This window comes from Alligator mississippiensis, chromosome 13 (genome assembly GCF_030867095.1).
Source record: "Alligator mississippiensis isolate rAllMis1 chromosome 13, rAllMis1, whole genome shotgun sequence".
NCBI classification, from domain to species: domain Eukaryota; kingdom Metazoa; phylum Chordata; order Crocodylia; family Alligatoridae; genus Alligator; species Alligator mississippiensis.
The window spans coordinates 18141335-18167273 of record NC_081836.1 but is presented as its reverse complement, the minus strand read 5'-3'; the positions used below and the strand labels follow the sequence as shown (position 1 = coordinate 18167273).

General features: G+C 53.0%; 1 protein-coding gene across 4 annotated transcripts in view; it reads left to right on the top strand.

The window, feature by feature from the left end:
* The window catches only part of CHD5 (chromodomain helicase DNA binding protein 5), a 56793-nt gene extending 38780 nt beyond the window's left edge, over positions 1-18013 (top strand). For 3 of the 4 annotated variants that reach the window (XM_059716201.1, XM_059716200.1, XM_019493998.2), the window contains 15 exons: positions 285-371; positions 1171-1259; positions 1486-1619; positions 2154-2298; positions 2514-2673; positions 3501-3580; positions 4265-4394; positions 5677-5766; positions 6726-6863; positions 7174-7282; positions 7819-7951; positions 8817-9012; positions 9355-9518; positions 10060-10174; positions 13932-18013. In XM_059716201.1, the coding sequence (XP_059572184.1) occupies positions 285-371; positions 1171-1259; positions 1486-1619; positions 2154-2298; positions 2514-2673; positions 3501-3580; positions 4265-4394; positions 5677-5766; positions 6726-6863; positions 7174-7282; positions 7819-7951; positions 8817-9012; positions 9355-9518; positions 10060-10174; positions 13932-14050 (1889 nt within the window). In that variant the 3' untranslated portion in view covers positions 14051-18013. Of the gene's footprint in view, positions 1-284; positions 372-1170; positions 1260-1485; positions 1620-2153; positions 2299-2513; positions 2674-3500; positions 3581-4264; positions 4395-5676; positions 5767-6725; positions 6864-7173; positions 7283-7818; positions 7952-8816; positions 9013-9354; positions 9519-10059; positions 10175-10298; positions 10350-13931 lie in introns of all 4 variants that reach the window. The other variant, XM_059716203.1, reaches the window with a different exon arrangement.
* Positions 18014-25939: the final 7926 nt, after the last annotated feature.

Sequence of the window (25939 nt, the reverse complement as noted above, 5' to 3'; positions counted from 1 at the left end):
TGGGGTGAGAATGCTGTTTCCTTGGTGGGTGGTGTCCTTCTTGTGACTCTCCTATTCCATCATTGCCAGGGAGCTGGGCGGATGGGGCAGGCATAGACCCACTGGATTTGAGTGTGCAGCTTGTTGTGGGGGAGAGCTAAGATGCTCAAGGCAGGATTGGCGGGATCTTGGGCAGGACTCAGTTCCTGGATTTCCACGTCCTCCAGGTGGCTCTGCCCTGTTCTGTGGGGTTGTCACTGACATGGAATGCTCCCTTGACCATCTTCCTCCCCCCTTGCTGACAGAGTGGCAGGATGAGCTCTCTGATAACCAGTCGGAGTACTCCATTGGCTCTGAGGATGAAGATGAAGACTTTGAGGAGAGACCTGAAGGTCAGAATGCATGATGGCAAGGCCTGCTTCCCCAGGACCCCCCTTATGACAGCCCCATAAGCAGTGGGGCCTTGCACTCACAGTGTCAGGCCCCATGGGCTGACTGACCCTCAGATATGCAAGAGCATGTTGATGGGAGGTGGTTGGTATGAGCAGGAGGCCAGGGTTTCTATCCTCATTCCTCAACTCCCTTTGGCCCTGGCCTGGTATGGCTGCAGGTGTACTCAGTGCAGAAGCATTTTGGCCACTGTGAAGCTCATTCAGGCTGTTTGTAGAAAAAGGTCTGGATCATGGGGCCTCTGACACTGATCATTCTCCTAATTGCAGTCTTGGGGGAGCCAGGGTCCTTGGCACTCAGGGTAGATGGATCAGGTTTGGCTCTAAGAGCTGCCTTGGAAACAGCAGCCTAGCTAGATGGGGCAGGCTGCCAGGCTCTCAGCCAAGGCTTCCTTTTCCTGCCCTTACCATGTGTAGTAGGAGGTGCAGAGCCTGGGGTTGGTCTCTTCTTGCCTGGTGCCACTCCAGGTGCCCCTGCTCCAGCTAGGATGCAGCTGGCATTCACACCCCTCATCTCTGTAGACCAGGAGCCTGAGGGGCTGTGGTAAGCCTCCCTCCAGAACCTGCCCCTGCCCTTGCCTTGGGTGGGGACATCAGGGATCTCAGTGGAGTCTTCTGTGTGCCAGGTGCAGGAAGTCACATAACCCTGGCCATGTCCTGTGATGGCTGCAAACTGGCCCTGGCTCTCTGGGTTTCTCTGTCAGCAAAGGCAGGCTATTCACCATACATTACTTGCCTCTAGGTGGCAGACGACAGTCACGGAGACAGCTGAAGAGTGACCGAGACAAGCCTTTGCCACCTCTGCTGGCAAGAGTCGGAGGGAATATTGAGGTGAGCATTGGCTGGCATGACAGGGGGGGAGAGGGACAGGGAGGTGCTCAGTCAGAGTGTTGTCAGTGGGCTGTTTCAGGGCTGCACTTAGCCCTAGTGTGGGACTGACCCTTGCTCTTTGTCAGCTGTTTGCCCTCGAGCAGAGCAGCTCTGGCTAATTGCACCCATGCCATGGGGCCAAAAGGGGTCCATGCACTGTCATGATAGCACCGTGTGCTTTCCACAGGTCCTAGGCTTCAATGCCCGGCAGCGCAAGGCCTTCCTGAATGCCATAATGCGGTGGGGAATGCCACCTCAAGATGCCTTCAATTCGCACTGGTTGGTTCGGGACCTGCGTGGGAAAAGCGAGAAGGAGTTCAGGTACTGGATCCCTGGCAGACAGGGCAGGGCTTGCCCTGGCCTGGGTGCTAGCTGCTGTTCTCATGTGACTTTGCAGGGAAGCAGTCAGGAGACTGCACTGAGACATAGTGTGCAGGCACTTGCCTTGTCTGAAGTATGCAGCAGGGTGGGTGCCCTCAGTGCTTTGCGCCCGTATCTCTGACAGGCTTGCCTGGAGCTGTAGTCCCCGCAGGCTGAACCTGCACTGGAAGAGGCAGAAGGTTTTGCAAGGGAGTTAGCTAAACTGCAGGCATAGGCTCTGTAGAAGTGGAGGACAGGACCTGTCCTCCATACACCTGCAAAGAGTGCCCTTACTGGTCCCCCTGGCTCTGCAGAAGTAGAAGAAACCCCCTATCTTGGCTAGTGCATCATCCCATCCCCAGTGCTGCTGCCTTCATTCCCCTCAGAAGGACAAGGAAGCCCCAGGCTGGTCAATGTGAGGGACTAGTTGGGGCTGGAGCTACAGGCCCTCTGCTGATGGGGGTCCCACTGCTAAGCCCCCCCCTCATTTCCCAGGGCGTACGTTTCATTATTCATGAGGCACTTGTGTGAGCCAGGAGCAGATGGGGCCGAGACGTTTGCAGACGGCGTTCCCCGGGAGGGGCTGTCACGTCAACATGTGCTGACGAGGATTGGAGTGATGTCACTTGTGAGGAAGAAGGTGGGTAGTTCCTGTTCCCAGCACAGTGCCTTGGGTGGTGTGGCATTCTGAAGATGTCACTAGCTCTGCTCAATGTCTCTGGCTTCTTGGGCTGAGAGAGGTTGGGGCTATTATGGATGGTGAGGCTATGAAGTGTGGGAGGGTGTCCCTTGTTGGCAGCTCTGTTCCCTTGGTGCATTCTGCAAGCAAGCTGTGTGTTTTGGTGTCTGCTCTAGGTCCAGGAGTTTGAGCATGTGAATGGGAAATACAGCACTCCAGACTTGATCTTGGAGGGCCCGGACATCAAGAAACCCACTGAGGTGGTTTCTTCTGATCCCAACACTCCTGTCCCTGCCAGTCCAGCACCACTGCAGATGGGGTCTGTGGCCCTGCCTGGTAAGTGTGATGTGGGCTGTCCAGGCTAGAGAAGAGTCCTGAGTCCAGAGCCAAACTATGATGTGGGAAGCAGGCCAGCTGAATGTTCCACCCATGTTTGGGGGGAGCTGCGTGCCTCTAAAATCAAGATGCTTGAAGGTATTTTTAAAACTGGGCAGCCCGAATCTTGAGTCAGTTCCCAGAACCTTGGCTATGATAACTCCCTCTGGCTTTTCTGACCACCTCCTTGCCCACATACTGGTTGGGTCTTTGCTGCAGAGCTGTTCTCATTCTCTGTGCCTAAGTCACCTTGCTATACGTTAGCCCCACTCAGGTGAGATCTGCCTCCTGCAAAATGACTCATGATCTGTATGGTGTTCCCCTTGGCTGCATGGCAGCCTCATGAGAGCCCCTGGTGACTTGCATTAGCCCAAGTCAGAGCCTGGACTCTGTGGGTGCAGACAACTGGAGGTAAAAGTGCCACAGCACACAAGATAAGCCTGATAAGGGCTCTGGCGTGGGGCTGGCATCTAAGTATCAATGAGGGTCCAGGCCTTGTTGCATCTTTACAGGTGTGCTGGGACACTGGGTGGAGTTCCAGCACTGTTCTTTGCTCTTCTCATTACCAGTTCTATAGCATCCGTATTTTTCCCCAAGCCTGGGGAGGAACTACCTCTCACTAGTAAGGTTTGTCTTAAAGTCAAGTTTTCCTCTTCACCATTAGCACAAGAGAGCTTTCTAGTGAGACCCTGGCTCAGGAGCAGGAGGGTCACTCTTCTCAGGTGAGCCTTGTGCAATGGGTGAGCTGAGCATGGCTCACACACTTTTCTTTTCCATGGTTGTTTCAGACAAGATAGAAATGCAGCTGGGGTTCCTGGAGGAGAAGGAGCAGGGGGAACAGAAGCCTGGGAAGCTGACTGAGAGCCAGGTAAGGGGGTTCCCATCAGCCTTCCCTTTCCAGAGTCCCACAGCTCTGTTAGCAGCACATGGCAGCACTCCCCAGGACCAGCACAGCTGGTTCAGGAAGGGTTTCTTACCTCTGCTGTCTTCCCAGCCCTGGCCCATGCCAGCTCCGGAGCATGCTGCTGGCTCAGAGGCCTAGGCACCCTGAAGGCATCTTCCACGCTTGCACCAAGCCCATGCAGTGGCTGAAACTCCCTTTGTTTCTACAAGAGCTGATCTGCCATCCCCCTGAGTGCCCTGGGGAGCTGTCTGTTCTGCCCTGTCCCACTGAGACCCTTCCAGTGTAGCCTCTATCCAGCACATCTGTGCCCAGACCCTCTCGTACCAGGCCCGGGTGCACTGCAGTATACGTCAGTCCAGCTGGCAGGGACTCCTGGTTTTCAGCCCTGGAACTTTGGCTGCACCTTTCACTGCACCGACTCTCCTGTCAGTGCCCAGCCCTATAACATATAGGCCACCCCATCCTGGTCCTGTGCAAACATCATTGACAGGCTTCCGAAGTGTGCTGCCTTCCATTGCTGACTGTGAATAGTGTTTCCCTGCAATCCTGCAGCACCACTCAGCCATGAGGCTAGGAGCAGTGCTGTCTGGGGCTTGGGGACCTGTTTGACCTAGAGCAGCCACCCTGGCATGGCCATGTGACACACAGGTGCCAGCAGGGGCGGAGAATGTCGAGAGCGAGGAGACCCATGAGAGCGCTGAGCACAAAGAGAAGACACGAGAAGAGAAAGCAGGAGAGAATGAAAAGGCTGAGTCTTTGCCTGAGTTGCCCATGAAAGGTGAGGCTGTTTGTGATGCCAGAACAAGCACTGTGCACCTGGCACACCTGCCTAGCATTGTCATGGTCTGGGCTCAGACACTGCAGCCACAAAGCCTGGCTCAGGACTCCTCTTCCTTATGTGTTCTGACTCCCCTCTGTGTGCTTGTGTGGTTTGCAGCATCCCTTCCTTACCCACATGGCATACTCCTCCTCATTTGCACATGATAAAACTTGCCCAGCAGCAAGGCTGGAGAGAATCTGCTCCATTTCCCAGAAGCTGCTGTCCAGGCCAGACCTTGGTCCTCTCTGCCTTGAAGTTGCCATGTCTTTTTCTTGCTTTTTGTTTTTAGTGTCTGAATGTATCCAGTTTCCCAGCACCTCCCTGCTTGGTGCTGGTCTGGTTTTCAGTGACTTGGTATAGCTTCTCTGCAGTGAACACTGGGTTTATAGACTGAATAGACACTGATGTGATTCCAACCTGAAGGAGTTGAGGAACTTCAGAGCCACACATCTGCTCTAGCCATTGCTCCTTTCCAGAGTGTCATTTGCAGGAGAGCTCATTGCTAACCCTGCATTTAGGCTGCCCAACACTTCCCTTCATAAAACTGGTCTTTTCTTAAGTAACTCAGCTTTTTGCAGCTGGCCTGTAAGATGTACCCTAGTGCCAGAAAGGGGCCTTGTCTCTTTCCCAGGCAGTTCAGTCAGGCCTGGTTGAGAGATGTGTTCTCACCCTATTAGAGGCTTAATTCTTGGGAGCAAACAGCACTAGGAGGGCCCAAATGAAGCTGAGGGGAGCTGTTCCAGTGTGTGCCAAGGAGGCACAATAGACTTAGTAGAAAAAGAGATTTTTTTGCTCAAAATCAGCATGAAAAGCTGTAATTCCAAACTCTCCTGTGGGCTGAACATGCTGAAGAATTTTGATTCAGGGCTTGTGAATGGTTTCATTTTGATAATGTCAAAACATTATGATAAATGTGATATGAATAACGTATAACATTAGCATTGATACTTTGATGGGATATAGAAGTAAAAAATGAGATGAACTGAAGTGAGAAAGCTGAAGCAGTTCAGTGGAATTTTTTTCCTACTGAAATTAACATGTTTCAGTTTCAATGAAAATGCTTTTTCATTTGGAAAACAGTTTTGTTAGAATTTGTTTCACGAAAGCACCAATTCCTAGGCAAGCAAATCTTTTACACCTTAAAAGAGAGAAAAGCAAAGCAATCCAACAATGACTAATTGTCATTCCTGAGCAGCATCTGACCTGCCAGTCTTCTCATGAGCCTGTTCCATTCCTACAGACAAGGCAATTCAAGAAAAAGAAAAGCCACTGGAGAAATCTGAGTTAAATGCCAATCAAGGGAAAGGGGAGGAGACAGAATTCAAGTCAGGTAAGAAACATTTAATGTCGGAGGCAACTAAGAACTAGTGCCTTTGCTCAGTGTTTAATGGGTCAGCTCCTTTGTATCTATATGGTATTTTCACCAGGGCAAAAATGGAATACAAAACCAGTTCTCCTTATGTATTGATGTTTGAGTTGTGGTAGAGGCCATGTTGTGTCATCTACAAGCTATGACTGGAGACTACAGTCCTATTGTATTAGGCTGTTATAGTCCAGATGTGATGTGAGGGTGTACTTCTATGCTGCCTTGCTGCTCATAGCTGCTGTCTTTGAAAAAACACCAAGGGACCCATTAGCTGTGAGTCCTGGTTGCCTTCTGCCATGTGACCTGTATTTCTTGCCCCACTAGACAAGGGAAGAAGCGGAGATGTGGAAGGAGAAAGTGGCTCCCCCAGCATCAGGCAGTGAGCCTGTGCAAGAGGCATAAGGGAGGTTGCAGCTGGATTATTGTCTCCAGCTGCAACCCATTCATAGGAGATACAGCTTGCCAGAAGTGAGAGTGAGGGCTTGTCCTGATTTCCATTCTGCCGTTCTCTGGTGAGGCAATAGCTCTCCACCCAAGGAGCTGTCCACAGACATGTTTGCACAGTGCAAGTCTTCTGAGCATTGCTGATCAGCCCATGTGTAGAAATGCACTAGTGAAGCTGTGTGGCCTCTGGTTCCAGTACATGGAGTTAGCCAGACATAGCTCTGCCTGTCACCAGACACACGCATTCTCACTCCTGGTGCCAACTACTGGAGCACCTCAGCTGAGAGGTGCAGCTCATGTTTGATGGAGGGTCAGCTGGTTAACATGCACGGGCTGGGACAGTTATTATTTCTGTTGTTTTTGAGAGATGTTTGAGCACAGTAGCTCCTGGGTAAGGGCAAGGGTAAGATTTTAATTTGTTCAGTTTGCCCTGACAAAGGAAACTTTACTAATATGACTTTGTTGTCTTTGCTAAGCAGAGGAGGCCAAGGTTGAGGAGAAGGAGCAAAATGAGACTCAACAAAATGGTGAAAAGGAGGAGGAAGAAGATGGGAAGAAGGAGGACAAAAATGCAAACTTCAGATTCATGTTCAACATTGCTGATGGCGGCTTTACAGGTAATGCTTTATTGAAGTGCCATTCTTCCTTCAGGATCTACTGGTGAAAGTCACCACTTCTGCACAGTCCTGCAAGAAACTGCACCTCCACTAAAACGGGTTTGAGCCTGGCTCTTCAAATGTGTAATCTGCAGTCTTGGAGCAGCATGTCTAACCTATGCCCTCTGCCAGCAGTCACTGGCTAAAATGTGTCTGAGCCCTAGAGTTTGCACCCAGTGCACATTGCTGTTTGCACTTCAGCTTCTCCTGCCCTGGTGTTGTGTCCAGGCAGTCTTGGTCAAATGGTACTGCCTGTGTTTTGCTCTTGCAGAGTTGCACACGTTGTGGCAGAATGAGGAGAGAGCCGCAGTCTCCTCTGGCAAGATTTATGACATCTGGCACCGGAGACATGACTACTGGCTTCTGGCAGGAATTGTCACGTATCTTTTCCTGAGGACCGTCACTACTCGCAGGCAGTAGGAAGGCATCGGAGAGGCTGTGTCACTATGGAGAGGTGGCCAAAAAGCTAGGCCACTGAGAGGGGACAGGGGTATCAGACTATGTCACAGCAGGGAGGGGGCTGGAGAGCCTGGGTGCACAAGGTTGATGGGGAGGGGACCACAAAGGCTGTATCACTGGGAGGGCACCAAAGAGGCTGTACCACTGCAGGGCCACAGAGAGGTGACTGAGTGCTGCAGATTTGTGTCATTGCATTGCTCCACCTGAGTGCAAATTCTGGCTCTGACGTTTGCTCGCTTGTTCTCTTCATGGCCTGGCCAGGTTGCTTAACCCCTTTGTGTCTGTGGCTCTACCTGTACAAGGAGACCAGCACAATATGTGGTCAGGGTCAATTGGGTGTTCTGTTTAAACATTCAGGTTTTGCTCATGGAACATTATTGGGTTAACCTGAGAGGCTTCCATTTGGAGAGGTCACACATGCCTGGGTATATCCCTTAACACCCCTTGCCACACTCAGTCATGGCTATGCCCGCTGGCAAGACATCCAAAATGACCCACGCTATGTGATTCTGAATGAGCCTTTCAAGTCAGAGATCCACAAGGGGAACTACCTTGAGATGAAGAACAAGTTCCTCGCACGCCGGTTCAAAGTGAGTGCCAGATGGGGAGGGGCTCTCAGGTGGAATAGGGCAGGTCTGAGGGGCTGTGTCTCAAAGGTGGGAGGCGTCTGGTCTCACTGGCTTTGGCAGGAGCAAAGTGATGTGGGCTTGTAGGGCGGGTAGGGTGCAGGGAGTAGCCTGGATAGAAATGGACCATCCCAAAGGGTGGGTGCTCCGGGTGGGAGTAAGCTACAGGCAGCACTGAGCCATGTGCTGCTCCTCTGGGAGGAACTGTCACTGTGATGTGTTGCAATGAAATTGCTCCCGGGTGCCTTCTCCAGGCCCTTTGTCACTCGGTAAGGATTTTGGAAGCAGAGTCCTGGGTTCACTGGATGTTATCTCCATTCACCCCTAGGAAGCTGTGGAGGCCCTGAGCAGTATGAGCTACTTCCCCTCAGCTTCCAGAGGCGGAACCCAACTATCCTCAGGGGGTTAGCCACAGCCCTTTCCATAGTAGATGCCCTGCCAGGGAGTGCTTGGCCTCCTGGATGTGCATGCATTCTGACAGTTTCCCTGTGGTGGCTGGTGCGGGCTGGCAAGTGTCCTAGTATAAACAGTGCCTCGGTGCTGCCTGCTGAGCAGAGGTGTCCCTAGGGGTGTGTGGGGCCCGGCGCATATCAGCCTGTGCGAGGCCAGGGGGTGGGAGTGGCGACCGCCTGCAGGAGCCGGCAGCAGCAGGGGTGGGGCATGGCAAGCAGCCGGAGCTGGCAGCAGTGGCATGTGGCAGCTGTAGCGGGGCCTGTACAGCACTGTCCGCAGGGCCTGGGGCAGCCACCCCAATTTGCCCCCCTCCAGCAATGGTCCTGCTGCTGAGGCTCCAGCCCTGAATTCTTCCCACTCTCCTGTTGCACTGCAGTTGCTGGAGCAGGCACTGGTGATCGAGGAGCAGCTGCGAAGGGCCGCATACCTCAACATGACCCAAGACCCCAGTCACCCGGCCATGGCACTGAACGCCCGTCTGGCTGAAGTGGAGTGCCTTGCTGAAAGTCACCAGCATCTCTCCAAAGAATCCCTTGCTGGGAACAAGCCTGCCAATGCTGTCCTGCACAAAGGTGTGTGCACTGGCTCTGCCCCTTCTCCCTGCTTCTGACTCAACCTTTCCTTGGCCTGGAGCTAGTCACATCCCCTCTAACCTTCCTTGGCCACTTGTGAGGGCTCCCATGACAGGGGCATATTCCCCAAACTCTGCCAGCTTTTCCCGTGATCAGGGCTCTGCAAGGACTGCATTCTCTTCTAGGTCTGGGAGGCTTGAAATGTTTTAATTTCTGAGGGACAGCCCTGCTGGATTCTGTTAACTCCTTTCCTGTCTCCTTTGCTTCTGTCTCAGCCCACTTGTCCCCAGTCCAGAGCATTTCCCAGCTAAACAGGGTGTCATTGCTGTGTCTGTGTTGCAGTTCTGAACCAGCTGGAGGAGCTGCTGAGTGACATGAAGGCAGATGTGACACGCCTGCCCTCCATGCTGTCCCGGATACCACCTGTGGCTGCCCGCCTGCAGATGTCTGAACGGAGCATTCTGAGCCGCCTGACAACCCGGGGAGGTGACCCCACCGTCCAGCAGGTCAGGAACGCACTGGAGTATTGACAGGGGTCTGGGCAGCAGACTAATGGTGGCTTCCTGCAGGTTGGACAGCCTGGATCTGCCTGGAGAATCCCTTGCAGATGTTTCAGGATGTCACAGCAAGGCCACATCTATGCACCAAATTTGCTGTCTGGCAGCTGCACCCTCATGGATCCTTCCCTGCTCTGCACAGGCTGTCTCCTGAACCTGCATCTGTATAGTGCTGTGGGCAGGCTAATGAGTCCTGCTGAGTGACCGAGGCTGCAAGCCTGCCCCTATGCCTGCCCACAGCACCATGTGAATGTGGCTACACTTGCTTTAGGAGGCAGCCTGTACAGAATGGTGCCACATACCCCAGGGCACTGCTGCTGAACATGAGCCGGCATGCCAGGGCCAGCCTGAGTGCCTGCATAAGAGCGAGTTCAGGATAAGCAGGGAGCTTGGGGTCCATCCTGGTGATGGTGCAGGGCCCAGCAGGCAGATAGAGCAGGGCTTTTTGCTTGGGGATCAGAATAGCAGTTATTTTCTCCCATTTCCTCAGGGCTCCTTTGGGTCCTCCCAGATCTACAACAACAACTTTGGGCCTAATTTCCGAGGTCCAGGACCAGGTGGAATTGTCAACTACAGTCAGATGCCTCTGGGACCATATGTGACTGGTAGGTTGGGATTTCTAGCAGATATTTTTTTCTAACTGGGGAATTTTAAGTGGCAAATTTCAGTGGGCCACACACAAAGCCAAAGGACACTGGGCAAGCCAGCTGTTTTCTCTCTTATCAATAGATATTTAGCCGTTTCCAAGATTTTCCTCTGCAGTTCTCATTTCCACCTGAGGTAAGGCCATGCTTATTACTCTCTGCTAAACGTGTTGCATTGCTCCATCTCTTAGGGGATATGTAGTGACATGACTGAGTTGAAGGCTACAAACAGATGTCACATTTATCTCAGGATCAACCGTTTTATCCTGGGATAAAGTGCAGTCATTGAGGCATCCATGTCCATTGTCCTGGGATAAATCCTAAATTGGTTAATGAGATAAGAAGTACTAACAGTTTATCTCAGGACTTTGCAATGTATGTCTGAACAGTTATCCTGGGATTGCATCATTGAATTGATGGCAGAAAAGCAGCAGTGCATTCAACCATTTGCTGAACCCTGATTGTGATGTGTGTACATGTCAATCCTGGGATGTTTCTGTTCCTAGACAAATCCAGGTACAACTGGTCCAGGGACAAATGCAACATCTGTTCCTAGCCTCAACATCAGTGAGTAACAAGGTGGAATGAGTTAATTAACTCTACCCATGGAGAAGTGTGTGGTCCATGCTGCTTTCCTGAATGGTGCTAGACCTCACTGCCTCCTGCAGACCCCCATGTGGCTCTCCCAGACCTGCTGTCTACAGCTGCTAGTCTGATATGTGGTGGGATTCAGCCATTTGGAGTGCAGCCAACAGTGTTTACAAAGGGGGCTGTGTCAGTGAGCAGGCAGTTCCTCCAGGAGGGGTCGTCTCCTGGAGATAGTCCTCAGGAAATTGTGGCTACTCTGGTGCCAGGAATTGGATGGCACACTGTGGTTTAATGGTGTCAGACAGGGGAACAGCCTTTCTATCAGCACCATTCACAAAGTAAGAGGTCCTTTGGACCTGGGAGTCTGCAGTCCCCTTGTGGCATAGGTCAGTCACTCTCACTCGTTGCATTCCATGAAGGCCAATGCCGGGTGTGTTGCAGAGTGCTGGAGGAGTGTGCAAAGCACTCCAACATGCTGAAACTTTAGAGGGAAGAGAGGACTAATTTCACTCCCACCATTTGGGTTACTCTGTTCTATTTTCATGCCACATCTGGGACAGTGTCCTGTCCCTCCCACAGGGATTGTTCATTAAGCATGTGATGTGGATCTGGCTGGTTTCTTGGAGCCTTTCAGTTTTGGAGTTTGTGCATCTCATGCCCCCATATCTCACTCACCTCTTTGCTGGTTGCTAGGCTGATGCACCACATTGTTTTGAAAGCATGAGGGCAGCAACGTTGTCAGCATTTCATGCATCTTGTCCTTGGTGCTCCCCTCCCAGTGCCAGGCCAGGAGTTAGGAGGAATCCATAAAGGAGGCAGCTCGTGGAGGATCCACCCCAGATTTTGCAAGGATCTCTGTGCAGGCTTGGGGAGCTCAGCTTCAGATCTGCATTGCATATATGAAAACCCCTCTGACTATATCAAGGGTGTAGGTTGTAGCCATGTTGGTCTAAGGACATAGGCAGACAAGGTTTGTTTGGTAAATCTGATATCTTTTATTAGACCAACTCAAATAATTGGAAACACTCTTTCTACTCAAATAGTTGGAAAAATAGCTTGCTAAGAAGAAATTTTCTAACTATTTGAGTAGGTCTAATAAAATATCAGATTTACCAAAAGAACCTTGCCTGCCTCTGACTGCACCAAACTATCAGTGCAGGGTATTTGTCAATTAGGCATTAAGTGTGGTCAGAATTTTCTGTCCTTTTCATAATTTGGAGCAGGTTTGTTCTTCCTTCCTCCCCTGGTCTTTCATCCAAGCACTTATGAACACACCAGTCACTGTAAAAGCGGTGGGGCTTCCATGAGGTTTTCCCTTTAGTTTTACTTTGGAGGTGCTAGGAAAACTATCCTCATGGTCTCATTAGATGCGTGCATCAGACGTATGGAATCTCTCTCTGTTTCTTTGCTCCTTTCTCACTTCTCTTGCTTGGTAGCTCCCTGGGAGCGCTCCCTGAGGCTATAGCTGCTGATACTGCATGCTTGCAGGTTGGGACACTCATTAAAGTACAAGACAGAAGTTACATTTATTGTGTGATTGGCCCGTTGAAAGTGCTCTACAGCTATGCCCGGACAGAAGTGCATGGCTGCAGACCGCTTTAAAAGTCCTTGATTGTGTGACAAATTAACCCTCATTTAATGAGGGTTCAGATGAAGGCACTCCAAAGCAGAGCGCCTTCATTAACTTCTGTCTGCTTGGGTGACTGGGCTGATGCAGCTCAGCCCCATCCCCAAACAGCAGGTGGCGGGGGGGGCGCTGGGCTGGGGGAGAGAAGTTGTAGATGCACATGTCCTTGGCTGTATTGGCTCCAAAGTGGAGCTTGATCCCCCACCTCCCTGACCCAACAGAAAACATCCGTTGGGTCAGGAGGGGTCGGTCTAACTCATGGTACTTTCTGTAAAGTGCCATGAATTAGACTGGGGAGCTCCACATCTGTCAATGCCTCACTCCTTCTTAGGGCACTGGTGAGTCTCATCTATGGTGTGCCTCTAACAGCCTCAGAGGCCCAAGGTCTTTCTTGAGCTGTCTAGGTCAGTTAGGCAGCCAGATTGCTGACTGGATAGTCATCCAAACGAATAGTTACCTGCTTGCACAACCCCCTTTTCTCTGTTAGAATCCTGCCCCTTGCACAACAGAACAAGCCTCACGGGTGGCTGAGGCTGTTTTCAAGGTGTGTGTCCTGCAGGTTCCTCCCAGACCCAGGAAATGATCTTCCTGGTCATATCACCAGGCCTCATCAGCCAGTATAACTACACAGGAAGGCTGGCTTTCTATTATCCTCCAGGATAGTGAAGTTCAGAAATGCACTTGTAGCCAAGGGCTGCCAACACCTAGTGGTTGCACTTTCCTGCTGGTGGGGGCCATGCGCAGGAATTATCCTGTGTAGCAGTAGGCTTCTGGAGGTTGTACTTCTGATGCGTGGGTAGCCAGAGTCCTGTCCAGTTCTGGCACAGAATGGAGTTCTACCCCACTAGTCACTGTGTTTCAGTGGCAGCTCAGGGACCCTGGTTTGGAGGAAGGGATGCCAGGGACAGCTAGTTACAGCTGCCTTAACCGTCTCCAAGGCTGCGAGAGATTGGGCTCTTCTCACTGCTCCATCCCCATCCTGCAGACTCCTTCCTCTCTGACCCCCGTCATTTACTCACATGCTCACCATTGTCTGCTGTTGTTCTTTTGTGCCTTTCACGTCACCTTACATTGTTGAGCTGCTGCTGCTTGAAAAGGTGAGGTGGCTACATGCTTCTGTCCCTCCATCCTCACCATATGCCCATCCACATCTTTCCATACAGAAAAGCATTTCTAAGAAAAAAAAAAAAAGCAAATGCACTCTCTGGCTGCACCTCCCTAGCAGGGAGAGGTAGCAAGTAGCAGCCACAGGTCTATGAACACCTTGCTGTGTGTGTACCATACTAGCCTAGGTGCTGGGCTGGGCTCATTTGTGGGCTGAAATGAAGGGCACGTGCAAGTTGCCATTGGGGTGGGAGTGCAGTGTGGGGAGGGTTGCTTGCTTCAAAGAATATTCCCTTTAGGTTGGACAGTGGCTCTGCTTTCTCTACTCCTTTAAGGTCATGCAACTGCAAGGAAAATAGAAGTTGATCTCCTGTAATGCCTTTGTTTCTGTTCTTTCAGCGACCCCCAGTGGGCCACCCTCCAGCCACCCTGATAAAAAAGTAGCAGAGTCACTGAAGGATGGCACGTCCTTGGAGCACAAGGGGAAGCATGGTGATGTCATCTGCATTGAAGACTAACACCCTGCCTAGTGGGTGTTGGCACCCAGGCCTGCCCTGCTCATCTTTAAAGTGGTCCTCACTACAAAACACAGCGACCCCTGCCCATTTCAAAAACTTCTTTGAAGGGGATTTCATTTCCTTGTACTTTTTTTGCACTTTCTTATTGAAGACTTGAAGAGCTTGTCTCAAGAACGCTGGCTGAATTGCAAAGGGATTCTGGAGTCAGGGCATTTATGTTCCTGTTTTTACCGACACTTATCCGATGTGGAGGGAGACCTTCCCAGAAGTTCTGTTCCTAGTCCCAGTGCCCTAATGTATCAGTCTGGAGCCCAGCTTTGTCCTTTTCTGCAGCTGCCTCCTACGTTGGTTCTCTTTCTGTGCCCCTTCTGTATTTAAGCCAATGCATGCACTCTCAGCCCTGCCCTACCACCTTGCTGCTGAGCCCCCTGGGTGCATTCAGGGAGAGCGTACCTGGCTGCTGCCCTCTTCCCCCTCCCCCTACCCCATACGTGGGGGAAAAGTGCAGCAGTGGTGTTGCCAAATGGGCCTGGCCTGACCTCACGTTCTACTGCTCTCACTGCTGAGCATGACAGGGAGCCTGGTGCCCAACCAGGGACAAGTTACTAGGGTCCCAGCCTCACAGCTCCTGACTGTAATAATTCTTGGCCTCTTTCAAGGCCAGGGGCCACACAAGTCCCCTCACTCTGGCCTGTTTTGGGTGCATTTTTCTGAGCTAGTACACAATTTTGGTTTAGCAGACAATGTAGGCCCCAGTGGCTGGAGCCTTGGGGGCACTGTGAGGATCCAGTTACCATGCGGTCTCTTGTAGTTCCCTGTCCAAAGATGCCCTAGATCAGACACACAGATGTGCTAGGCTAGAAGTCTCCCCTGCCTTCCTCTCAAGGCCAACTTGCTGGGTGGTCCCTGGGCATGCCCGGCTGCTCTGCACTTCACAGGTGATTTACATGCAACGACCTGGGATTCTGGGATTGCTGGTGGGTTTTAATTCTGGGCTATGTGACCATGTGCCCCTGCCCTGCAGAACTGCAGGGATCCATCTGTGCTCCAGCAAGGGGCCAGCTGAGTTGCAAGGCATCTGCTTCCTGAGCCAGATGAAAGGGGGAGGTAGTCCTTGTGCCCAGAGAGGAGATGAGAGGCCAGCCTGCCCCCAGGCCACCTTCTCCACAGTGTGCTTGTAGCCACTGGCTCAGGTCTTTGGAGGAAGTGGGGGAACAAAGCCACTGTGTGCTAGGGGCTGCTGCTGAGTGGGCCCCAGGGCACAGGACATTTCCACTGCCAGTACACCAGTTGTGCATTGGCAGTAGGGGCTGGGCAAGACTCTGGCCACTGTTAGGTGCACCTAGGTGCACAGGGAGTAGGGCAGGAGCCCTATGGGTAGAGTGGTCAAGGCCCCAGTGTGCAACTGAATCCCCCAGGACAATGCCATTTTTCCATGCAAAGCCTGTTGGCTTAGGCAGTAGGTAAATTCCATGCAGTAAGACTTCCTGCCCCTCTGCTCTTGAGGCTTGTTCATTGTTGCAGCTCAGAGCGTGAGCTGTGCCATGATTCTCCTCCTTCCTTGCCTTGCAAGCCCTGCTCTGCCCCCAGATGCCTTCCCTGCCATTCTGGGAGCCCTCCTCATAGCAAATGCCACTCAAGAATGGAAAGAGGGCCCACAGCCTGAGTCCTAGCTCAGAGTTGGCAGGAGGTGGTGCTGGGTGCTGTGTCAAAGCTGGCAGCTGCCAGCCAGTGCCTGGATGGGAAGGCAGAGCGGGCAAGAGTGCATAGTGCAGCAGCAGCCAAACCGTGCCAGTGACCACTCAGGAGAATCCTCTTCCCTGGGCAGACAGGCCTGGCAGTGGGGTGGCTCACAGCTGGGCTCACTCTGTGCCATCTGGGGCCAGCTGATCAGGGAGGCAAGGCAGAAGGGTGCTTGTGTGAAGCGTACTGATATTAGCAGCTGAGGAAGCCTCGGCCCCAGAGAGAAGAGGACAAAACCTCACACTCACTCATCCAATCCAGGCAAATAGAAAAAAGTGCTGCTCAGTTTGTCCCTGCCCCTAAATGCTGCCTAGTTTTGCTACTTTATAGCTACCCCCCTATTTCCCTGTTGTGGGGTGGGGGTGTTGATTGGCTTTTGCTGGAGCAGCATGGTCTGACAGGGGAGCATGGTTTGTTTCTGACAGCTGTAGTCCTCTACCTCTTTGTAGCAATGTAGACAGCCCCTGCTCCCAGCCCCTCAGTATTTAACCAGAGGTAGCAGCTGGCTCACGCTGGGGCCAGGCAAGACTGAAGAGCAAGGGAGAAGCTCTACCTGCCTTTGGCCTCTTTTGAACAGCCCCATAGCAGAGGGTGTCTGTGCCAGCCACAGCTCTGCTGGCTCATGTCCCTTGTGCAGTGACCTGCTCCAGGTATGGACTGTACTAGGGCTAAGTGCAAGGCCTCTGTGCTGTGAGTCCAGTCACTTGTACAGCTTGGTCTGCGTTGGGCACTAGAGTGAATGGGACAGCCATGCAGACCTGTGGATTGTGTGTACAGTGCTCCTAAGAACCGGCACTGACGGAGGGCAGTCTGCTGCCAGAGCATGGCTCAGCTGTGTCCCTGGGTGGAGACGGGGACTTAGGACCCCCTCCACCTCTGGGCTTCTGCTGAGAGCCAGCCAGGCTGTGATTTGGTGCCAAAGGGGGACAGGGGTGTGTGCCTTCCTATAGATTGCACCCCTGCTTCTCTCCCAGGCTGCTGAGTAATCATCAGAGGGTAACAACCCTGTATCTGCTCGTCTGGGCTGGTTGATGCCACCAGCTGGTGAAGGGGCTCTATTCCTGGGTTTGCTAATCCCTGCTTGCGCTGCCTACTCTGGTAAAGAAGAGGATGCTACATATGTCCCCGCAAGGAACTCTTTGCTAGGCTGTCTTGGCTGTATGGGTCAGGGCTTCTTCAGTATTGCCCAGAGGCTGCATAGTGACCACGTGGACTCTACAGAGATGAGGGCATACTCAGCTCCATGGACGGAGGAGCTGTTGAGCTGGCACACTCCAGTTGGCAAACTGTAGGGCTGACCTTGGGTGGCAGTAAGCAGACCTGAGGGGGCAGACAGGGAGGACTGTGCTTCTAGCCAGCACCCAGGGTCCAGTTTCTGGCTGCGGGGAGCCTAGATGCTTCATGAACAGCCCTCCTGCCACAAGATGACCCAGCGGCTTTCACACTTATGCCGGTGGCCGCAGGGCAGGCACTGCGTGCTGCTGCTGGATGCTGTCTTCTGCTTTATAGGCCTGCTCAAAGCTTCTGCCTGCAAAGTCTCCTTGTGAAGAGGAAGCAGGCAGCTCACTCTTGGCTGCCCCAGCAGCCTGGGTTCTGCCCAAAGGCAGGGAGACTCCCTGCAACATAGTGTTGTGTTAGATAAGATGGCTTGCAAGTGGATGGTGTTGGACTCTTTCCCCCCACAACCCCAAGCCCCTCTCCTCAAGCCACTGACCCCTTCCCCGGCCCCAATGAGATTACGAGGGATTTCAATGCACAGAAAACATCTTGCCGCTGGTCTCTCCAAACCGCTACAATCTCCATGTTAGGTTAGAAACCCCCTTCGAGCCTGCCCACCTGCTCCTGCAACCTTGACTCCTGGCTGTGACTGCACCCATATAAAGCTGAAAGAGGAGGTTCCTGCCAATGCTGGGACCAGGAGGATCTCATCCTGACTGGACTTTTCTCCTCCACAATGTGTGTGCAAGGTTCTGAGTAAGATGAAACGCTTCAACAAACTAAAGTTAGCAGCCCAGGGCTGGGCGAGGGGGGATATGAAAGCATTTAGCGCTACTTTGCCTTCACAACTCTTGGTTTGTTATTTTTGTGATACTGATTGCACAGTGATGACCTTTTGTAGGAAGGCTGATGGCGACTGTATTCAACATGACCATATTTCCTTTGTACTCTGTGTGTATTTGTTTTTGTTTTCTGTGTTTTAATAAATCCTTTAAAAAAGGGCCTGGCATGTGATGCTTCCCTGTTATTGGGACTGATGCAGCAGCAGCGTCTCACTGGTCCCCGCCCCCACCGGAGCATGCCAGTGGTGGGAGGCAGGCACGAACCTTTGTCCTTTCCAAAACTCTGCCAAATAGCCCCAGTGCTGCCTTCAGCTCCCTGCTACTCACATCAAGGCCTGTCTTACTGCTTGACACTCTTGCATTACTTTTTTGCACTGCTGGCTCTGTATCCACCTGCTATGTGTAAGCGCTTTAGGGGTTGCTAATTGGATCAGGCACCTGATTTGGAGTTGGCTGTGAACTCCACTGATGATTTGGTTACTTCTTGGCTTAAAAGAGGTGAATTTAGTGAGCATTTAAAGGGGGAAGAGCTGTCTGAGACTGACCAGAGACCTTCTGGTCTCTGTGTAGCTGTATGTGGTGCCGACCTCTCTAGCTACTTCTTTATTTCACCTGGTGAGAGAGCCAGCAGCTAAGGGTAAAGATCACTACCCTAGCTCATGCAGGCTGTAGCGGGTGCACAGATCAAGGCCTGCAGGTCACCTTTTTGTCTCTGAAGATGTTGGATGAAGGCCAAGTGTCTTATCTCAAAGGACTTCTTATGCTGTGGGCCAGTGCCATGTTCCCTGCTGCAGTGAGCACCTCTCCTAAGGGCACAGACAGAAGTGCAGCTCCCTGCTGTAACTGAGGAGGCTTTGCAGGAAGTGTCCCGAATTGCAACAGTTCCTGACCCGACAGAAGTTCATTGTTGGTCTCAGCGAGGAGGGGAATCTAGCTGCTGGTGCTAAGCCTGCAGCTGGTTTCACCTAGCAACAGCCCCTCCTCCCTGCCTGGCTGCAAAGTTTTCAGAATGGGAGCGGGGAAAGGACACGGAGGGACCTTGTTCTAAGGTTTCCCCAGCCAGCGCTGGAGGGTGGATGGGTGAACTGGAGCCCCCCACCTTGGGGGGGGGGGAGGTTCAATACACCTGTTCCACCCTCCAGCTGGGGGTGTGAAAAACCCCCAGACTGAACTCTCTCTCTCCACTCCCCCCACACCCACCCCCAAGCCTGAAAACAGCTAGCGGCTGGCAGGCAGCGCAGACAGAAGTTACTGAAGATGCTCTGTTTTGAAACTTCTTCATCTGACCCCTCATGCAGTGAGGAGTCCAATCTTCACCCAATCAGCCATTTTTAAGCTGTCTGCAGCTGTGCACTTGTGTTTGGTTGTGGCTATAAACTTTCTGTGGCCACATCGGGCAAAAATTGTCACTGTCTGCACCCCTACCTCCTGCTTGGCACAGGAAGCTTTGTGCCTTTTCCTCTGAGTGCACTGTCCCCCCAAAAGCTTGTACGTAGGTAGGCAAGAGGAGGCATAGGGAGGGCAGTGGCTGCCTGTTAGCTTCACATGTAGGGTGTGAGGTAGGACAGGCATGTAGGGAAAGAGGGGACAGCTTTTTGAGGGGTGGAAAGTGGCAAATCGGCTGAGTGGTGCCTGCTGTGCTGTGAGCTGGGCCCACGGAGGGAATGAGGCCCCCCCGCCCCTGCTGCTCCCCAGTTTATAGCCGGCCCCTGGAAGAGGAAGGATGTTCGAAGCTCTCGAGAGCCCTTCTCTGGGATGGGTGTGACAGAGCTTCTTGCCGCTGGGGACCCAGCCAGATGGTGCTCAAATGTGCAAAGGTTAAACACAGTTCCCAGGGAAGGGGTAAGTAGAGCCATGGCTGTGACTCAGCCAGAGCCTCTTCCGTAGGCCCAAGCCCCAGTTTCTGCAGCCTGTGTGCAGCACATGGCCAAACCTTGCACCAGGGTTTAAATTACCATAAGTAGGCTTACCTTTCCTTCAGTAGGGGTGGCTCTGTGTCCAGAAATGCCCTTCAGTGGACCAAGGCTGAGCGACTGCATTGTATGTCTGGGAAAAGCTTCTAGGCAAGGCACCCCTGCCACCCTCCTGCCCTGGGATTCAGTGTAGTGTGATTGTAATGCATGTAACAGCAGGAAGAACCAGGGGGGAGGCTGCAGAGCTATTCTGACTGTTAATTTGGACTGCCCAGAAACCCTCAGGGATTAGATGAGGGGTGGGCAAGGGGAAAAGGAAGAGGAAACTTGAGGCTGGAGTAAGGGGAAGGGCGCAGCGTGCACGTGGAGCCTGGTCAGCCCCGCACAGAGGAGTGCGCAGTGGAGCTGGAGATCTCACTGGCTTGGTCAGCCGGGACTGTGGGCTGAAGGAGCTGGACTCAGACTTGGGGCCAACTTCAGGCTGCTGTTTGAGGCTCTAGGGACTGAAGGCTGGTTTGGCAACACCGCTGGAGGTGTATGGGGAGAATTAAGGTGCTGAATGTGTTACCACAGGATTGATGTTTCTTTACCTCCCTCTGGGCCTCTGGCTTGTGACCCTAACCACTATGATTTTCTATATAAAAGTGGGAATTCTCCCTTGCTTCTTGTGCCAGTTTCTGGGGCTGCAGGGTTGGCACAGCAGCAAGGAGAGGGCAAGGAGCTTGCAAAAAAGGAGTCAGCTAGGAAGTGGAGTGGAGCAACAGCCCTTGGCAGTGGGGTCCTGTGCCTGCCAGCAGATGAGTCCTATCATCAGTCCATTGAGCAATGTGCAGATGAAATGCTGCTGGAGCTGGGCTGATTCCCCCTGGGAGGGGAGCGGCAGCCTGTGCGGGTTCTGCGCCACTGTTGTGATGGTGGCATCTGCGAGCTCTTCCATGAGGAAGGCCTCGTTTCCCATACTAGGCCACTGCAGGGTCCAGGATGGCACACATACCTGTATCACGGACAGGCAGTTGCCAGGTTGTTGATGACCAGGACCTGGGTGTGGTAGTAGAGGTTGGGCAGGTGCTAGTTCCACCCATCTAACTGTGCCTCCGTCTCCTCACTGTGGCTTTACCAGTTCTTGGCTAGATAGGCTGGCAGGCCTAGGAAAATACTCAGGGTTTTGAAGCCATCATGGCACCAGGACAGGCCTCCAAAAAAAGTCTGGGGAGTCGGGAGGGAGCTGAACATCAGCCCCAGGTGCCCAGCAGAATTGTGTCAGTTTTAACCTAGTTGATACAGGCTAATACCAGAGTGGTACTGGTCACGATGTCTTATGGTTACTGAGAGCCCCTTTCTTGGGCAGCAGTGTGAACCCTCCTCAACAGCAGCTGACCAGTAGGATCAGGCAAGGAAAGGAAGGATGGAGAGCAGCTGAGTAAGGACCCTGGACTGAAGAAAAGCAGACTCAGGGAACTCATGGGCAGGATCCCCTGGAAGGCCAGTCTGAGTGGGAGAGGAGTGCAGGAGACCTGGCTGTACTTGAAAGAAGTCTTACCGAGAGTGCAGGAACAAACCATCCCAATGCACAGGAAGACTAGCAAGTACGGCAGAAGACCAGCTTGGCTTAGCAGGGAACTCTTCAGTAAGCTAAATCACAAAAAGGAAGCTTATAAGAAGTGGAAACTTGGACAAACAACTCAGGAAGAATATAAGAACACTGCTTGGGCATGCAGGGATGAAATCAGGAAGGCCAAAGTTTCATTGGAGTTGCAGCTAGCAAAGGATGTGAAGGGGACCAGGAAGGGTTTCTACAAATACGTTGGTAGCAAGTGGAGGATCAGGGAATGTGTGGGTCCCTTACTGAATGGGAGAGGCAACCTAGTGACACAGGATGCAGAAAAGGCTGAAGCATGCAATACCTTTTTTGCCTCAGTATTCACAGGCAAGGGCAACTCCCAGACTACTGCACCGGGCAGCACAGTTTGGGAAAGAGGTGAGCAGCCCTAGGTGGTGAAAGAACAGATTAGGGACAACTTAGAAAAGCTGGACACTTACAAGTCCATGGGACCGTATGGGATACACCCGAGGGTGCTGAGGGAGTTGGCTGACATGACTGTGGAGCCAGAAATGATCCTAGCAGGATGCAGGGTCTGGATGTGAAGAAGCCTGTGGCGACGGTGGTGGTAGGAGGGTGGTGAGCGGCCGAACACGTAGCTGGCAGCGGTGGCGCAGAGTCACCAACACTAGGTGGGCCCTACAGGAGGGGCTGCGGCCACTCTGCCTGGGTCTACGGGGCCCCCCCAAAGCAGTCGTCCCAATTTGCACCCCCCTCGGGATGGCCGTGTGCAGCCATTGACCATCATCTTTGAAAACTCATGGCAAGGTCCAGGATGATTGGAAAAGGGGAAACATAGTGCCCATATTTAAGAAAGGTAAAAAGGAGGATCCAGAGAACTACAGACCAGTCATCCTCACCTCACTCCCTGGAAAAATCATGGAGCAGATCCTCAAGGAATCCATTTCTAAGCATTTGAAGGAGAGAAAGGTGTTTGGGAACAGTCAGCATGGATTCACCAAGGGCAAGTCATGCCTGACCAACCTGACTGCCTTCTATGATGAGGTGACTGGCTCGGTGAATGTGGGGAGACTGGTAGACTTGATTTTAGCAAGGCTTTTGATACGGTTTCCCACAGCATTCTTGCATGCAAGCTAAGGAAGTATGGGCCAGAAGAATGGACTGTAAGATGAATAGAAAATTGGCTGGTGCATTGGGCTCAGAGAATAGTAATCAATGACTCAATGTCTAGTTGGCAGCTGGTATCAAGTGAAGTACCCCAGGGGTCAGTCTTGGGGCTGGTTTTGTGCAATGTCTTCATTGATGACCTGGAATATGGCACAGAGTGCACCCTCAGTAAGTATGCAGATGGGGGGAGTAGTAGATATGCTGGAGGGTAGGGCTGGGATTCAGAGTGACCTAAACAAATTGGAGGATTGGGTCAAAAGGAATCTCATGAGATTCAACAAGGATGAGTACAAAGTCCTGCACTTAGGAAGGAAGACTCCTATGCACCAGTACAGGCTGGGGGCTGGCTGGTTGGGCAGCAGCTCCGCAGAAAAGGACCTGGGGGATACAGTGGACGATCAGCTGAATATAAGCCAGCAGTGTGCCCTTGTTGCAAAGAAGGCTAATGGCATACTGGGCTGCATTGGTAGGAGTGTTGCCAGTAGGTCAAGAGAAGTGATTATTCCTCTCTGTTCAGCACTTGGTGAGGCCACATCTGGAGTCCTGTGTCCAGTTTTGCATCCCCCAGAGAAGGGATGTGGACAAATTGGGGACAGTCCAGTGGAGGTCAGTAAAAATGGCAAGGGGGCTGGGGCACATGATTTATGAGGAAAGACTAAGGAAACTGAGCTTACTTTAGTCTAGAGAGGAGAAGACTGAGGGTGGATTTAATAGCAGTCTTCAAGTACCTGACGTGGGATTCGAAAGAGGATGGAGCTAGACTGTTCTCAGTGGTGGCAAACAACAGAACAAGGAGCAATGGTCTCAAGTTGCAGCAAGGGAAGTTTAGGTTAGATATTAGGAAGAATGTTCTTACTAGGAAGGTAGTGAAACTCTGGAACAGGTTACCCAGAGAGGTGGCAGAAGCTCCATCCTTGGAGGTTTTCAAAACCTGACTAGACAAAGCTGGGATGATCTGGTTGAGGATGGATAATCCTGCTTTGAGCAGGGGTTCAGACTAGATCAGTGGTCTTCAGCCCTTTTATGGTGAAGATCACTTTTTGCAAGTAAAGAGCACCCCAGGATCTACTGCGCCACCCCCAGCCCCCTGCTCCATGAACTCCTGGACCATGAAGTGTCCCAGACCTGGCCAGGCCAGGGCACAATCCCACTTCTGTGCCATGGCTACGCTGAGCCATGACCGTCTGGCAGGCAGACGAACAGCCTCTGCCGGGCTGCGCCCAGCAGTGGGAGCACCCCCAACACACCCTTGGACTGCAGAGACTTCCAGACTTGGCCAGGCCACAGGGCCCAATGCCACATTTGTCTGGTCGCCAGGTGGGCACGGCTCAGTGCAGCTGCAGCACAGAAATGGGATCAGGTCCTGGCCCGGCCCAGCCAGGTCTGGGAAACTCCATGGTCTGGGGTGCATGGGGCAGGGACTCCCACTATTGGGTGCAGCTGCATAGGCCCTGGGGATCCATTCCCCTCCCCCACCTGTGCTCCAGGTGCAGCGGGCAGCCTGCAGCAGCGGCTGCCTTGACTCAAACACAGGTGGTGGTGGTGATTGGGGGGGGAGGGGAGGGGCGCACAGGCTGCTGGGGCCTCCACCATGCTTCATCCAGTGGTAAGAGCCCCTCCCCTGCATGCCCCTAGACCATGGAGAGTCCCAGATCCAGCCGGGCTGGGGCCTGTTCCCACTTCTGTGCTGTGGCTGCACTGAGCTGCGTCCCCCCAGCAGCCAGACAAATGTGGCATCAGGCCCCGCGGCCTGGCTGAGTCTGGAAGTCTCTGCAGTCCAGGGGTGTTTTGTGGGGGGCTCCCACTGCTGGGTGCAGCCTGACAGATGCCTCAGGGACCTATGCCCCCCCACCTTGTGCTCTGGGCATAGCAGGCAACACACAGCAGCAGCCACCTCCTCCTGGAGCACAGGTGGGGCATATCTCCCACCACGCATCTCTGAACCACGGAGACTTCCAGACCCGACACCATGTTTGTCTGGCCACTGGGTGGGCACAGCTCAGAGCAGCCATGGTACAGAAGTGGGATCAGCCCTAGCTTGGCTGGGTCTGGGAAGATCTGGTCATCCAGGGGTGTGCAGGGGAGAGGCTCCTGCTGCTGGACACAGCCCAGCAGAGGCCTCAGGGGCCTGTGCCTCCCCCACTTGTGCTCGGGATGAGGTGGCTGCTGCTGTGTCCCGAGCATGTGTGCGTTGGGGGGGCAGAGGGGGGCACAGGCCCTTAGTGCCTCTGCCAGGCTGCATCCAGCGGTGGGAGCCCCCCATGCCTCTGGACAACCAGATCTTCCCAAACCCGGCTGAGCTGGGCTGGGCCAGGCCCACCCCCACGAGTCCCCACTGCTGTGCTGAGCTGTGTCCACACATAGCCAGCTTGCAGTGGAGCTCAAGGTGTAGTGGCAGTAGCCTCTGCTGCCTCTGCCCCCACAGCGATGGGGGAACCCCCCAACCCTGGAGAAGCCCCCTGGGCTCCAATACTCCCACCTGGCTGGGCTGGGGTCCTACTTACCTTTCCCTGCTCCTGGCTGGGCTGCAAGGTCAGTGGCTTGTGGGGGCCTTGATCTGGCCCCTGCCCCTTCCCTCCCCCAGATGGACCTGCTGAGGCTGGGGGCGGGTGCGCACATGCACACATGCCAAGTTCTCCCCCAGCCCAGGGTCGACCAAAAGAGGCTCTGGAATCTACCTGTCGATCAGGATCAACAGGTTAGTGACCACTGCACTCGATGACCTCCTGAGGTCCCTTCCAACCGTAACTTCTTTGAGTCTATCCCATCTTAGAGACTCTCCTGGAAGATGCACACAGGAGTCTGTGCTGGTGGAGGGAGCTGCGTTGATGTGCGTGGTTCCTCAGTTCCTGGCAGGGTGCTAGGCGGTTGAGCAGAGTGTGAAACAAGCCCATGGTACAGGATGGCTTGAGATATTCAAGATACAGATGAAAACCAGATGTAATTGGTCTTGACCATTGTATAAAAGGAGAATTGTAAATCAGGGGAACTTTGTAGTGGCCTGGAGGGGCCTGCACGGCATGCCAACAACCTTGTCACAGGTACAAAAGCCTTAACTCCTGGTCAGATGCAATTAGGCCAAAACGCTTTAGGGCTGTGCTTGTAGACAACTGACCTGGCCAAATCTTTGCTACCGAACTGAGTCTGTGGTCTTCTTTAAGACAAGATTGGTGTTGGAATCGCCTGACTGCAGCTTTGTCAATACCATAGTACTGCCTGGCCCAGGATTGGGGAGGCCCCTTTTAGGACATTGCTCTACCCTTTGCAATGCAGCTGGAAAAGAAGCTGTGGCTGCTGCATAGCTCAGCTGGAGAGCCACTCTTTTTGCAAGTCCCTGAGACCCAGAGGGATTCTGTAGCCTGTGGCATTGGGTCTCAGCCAGTTCCCATTCCCCATATCAATTGTAGGAGGCTGAAGAGGGGACAGCTGGGGGGAAAGAGGGAAG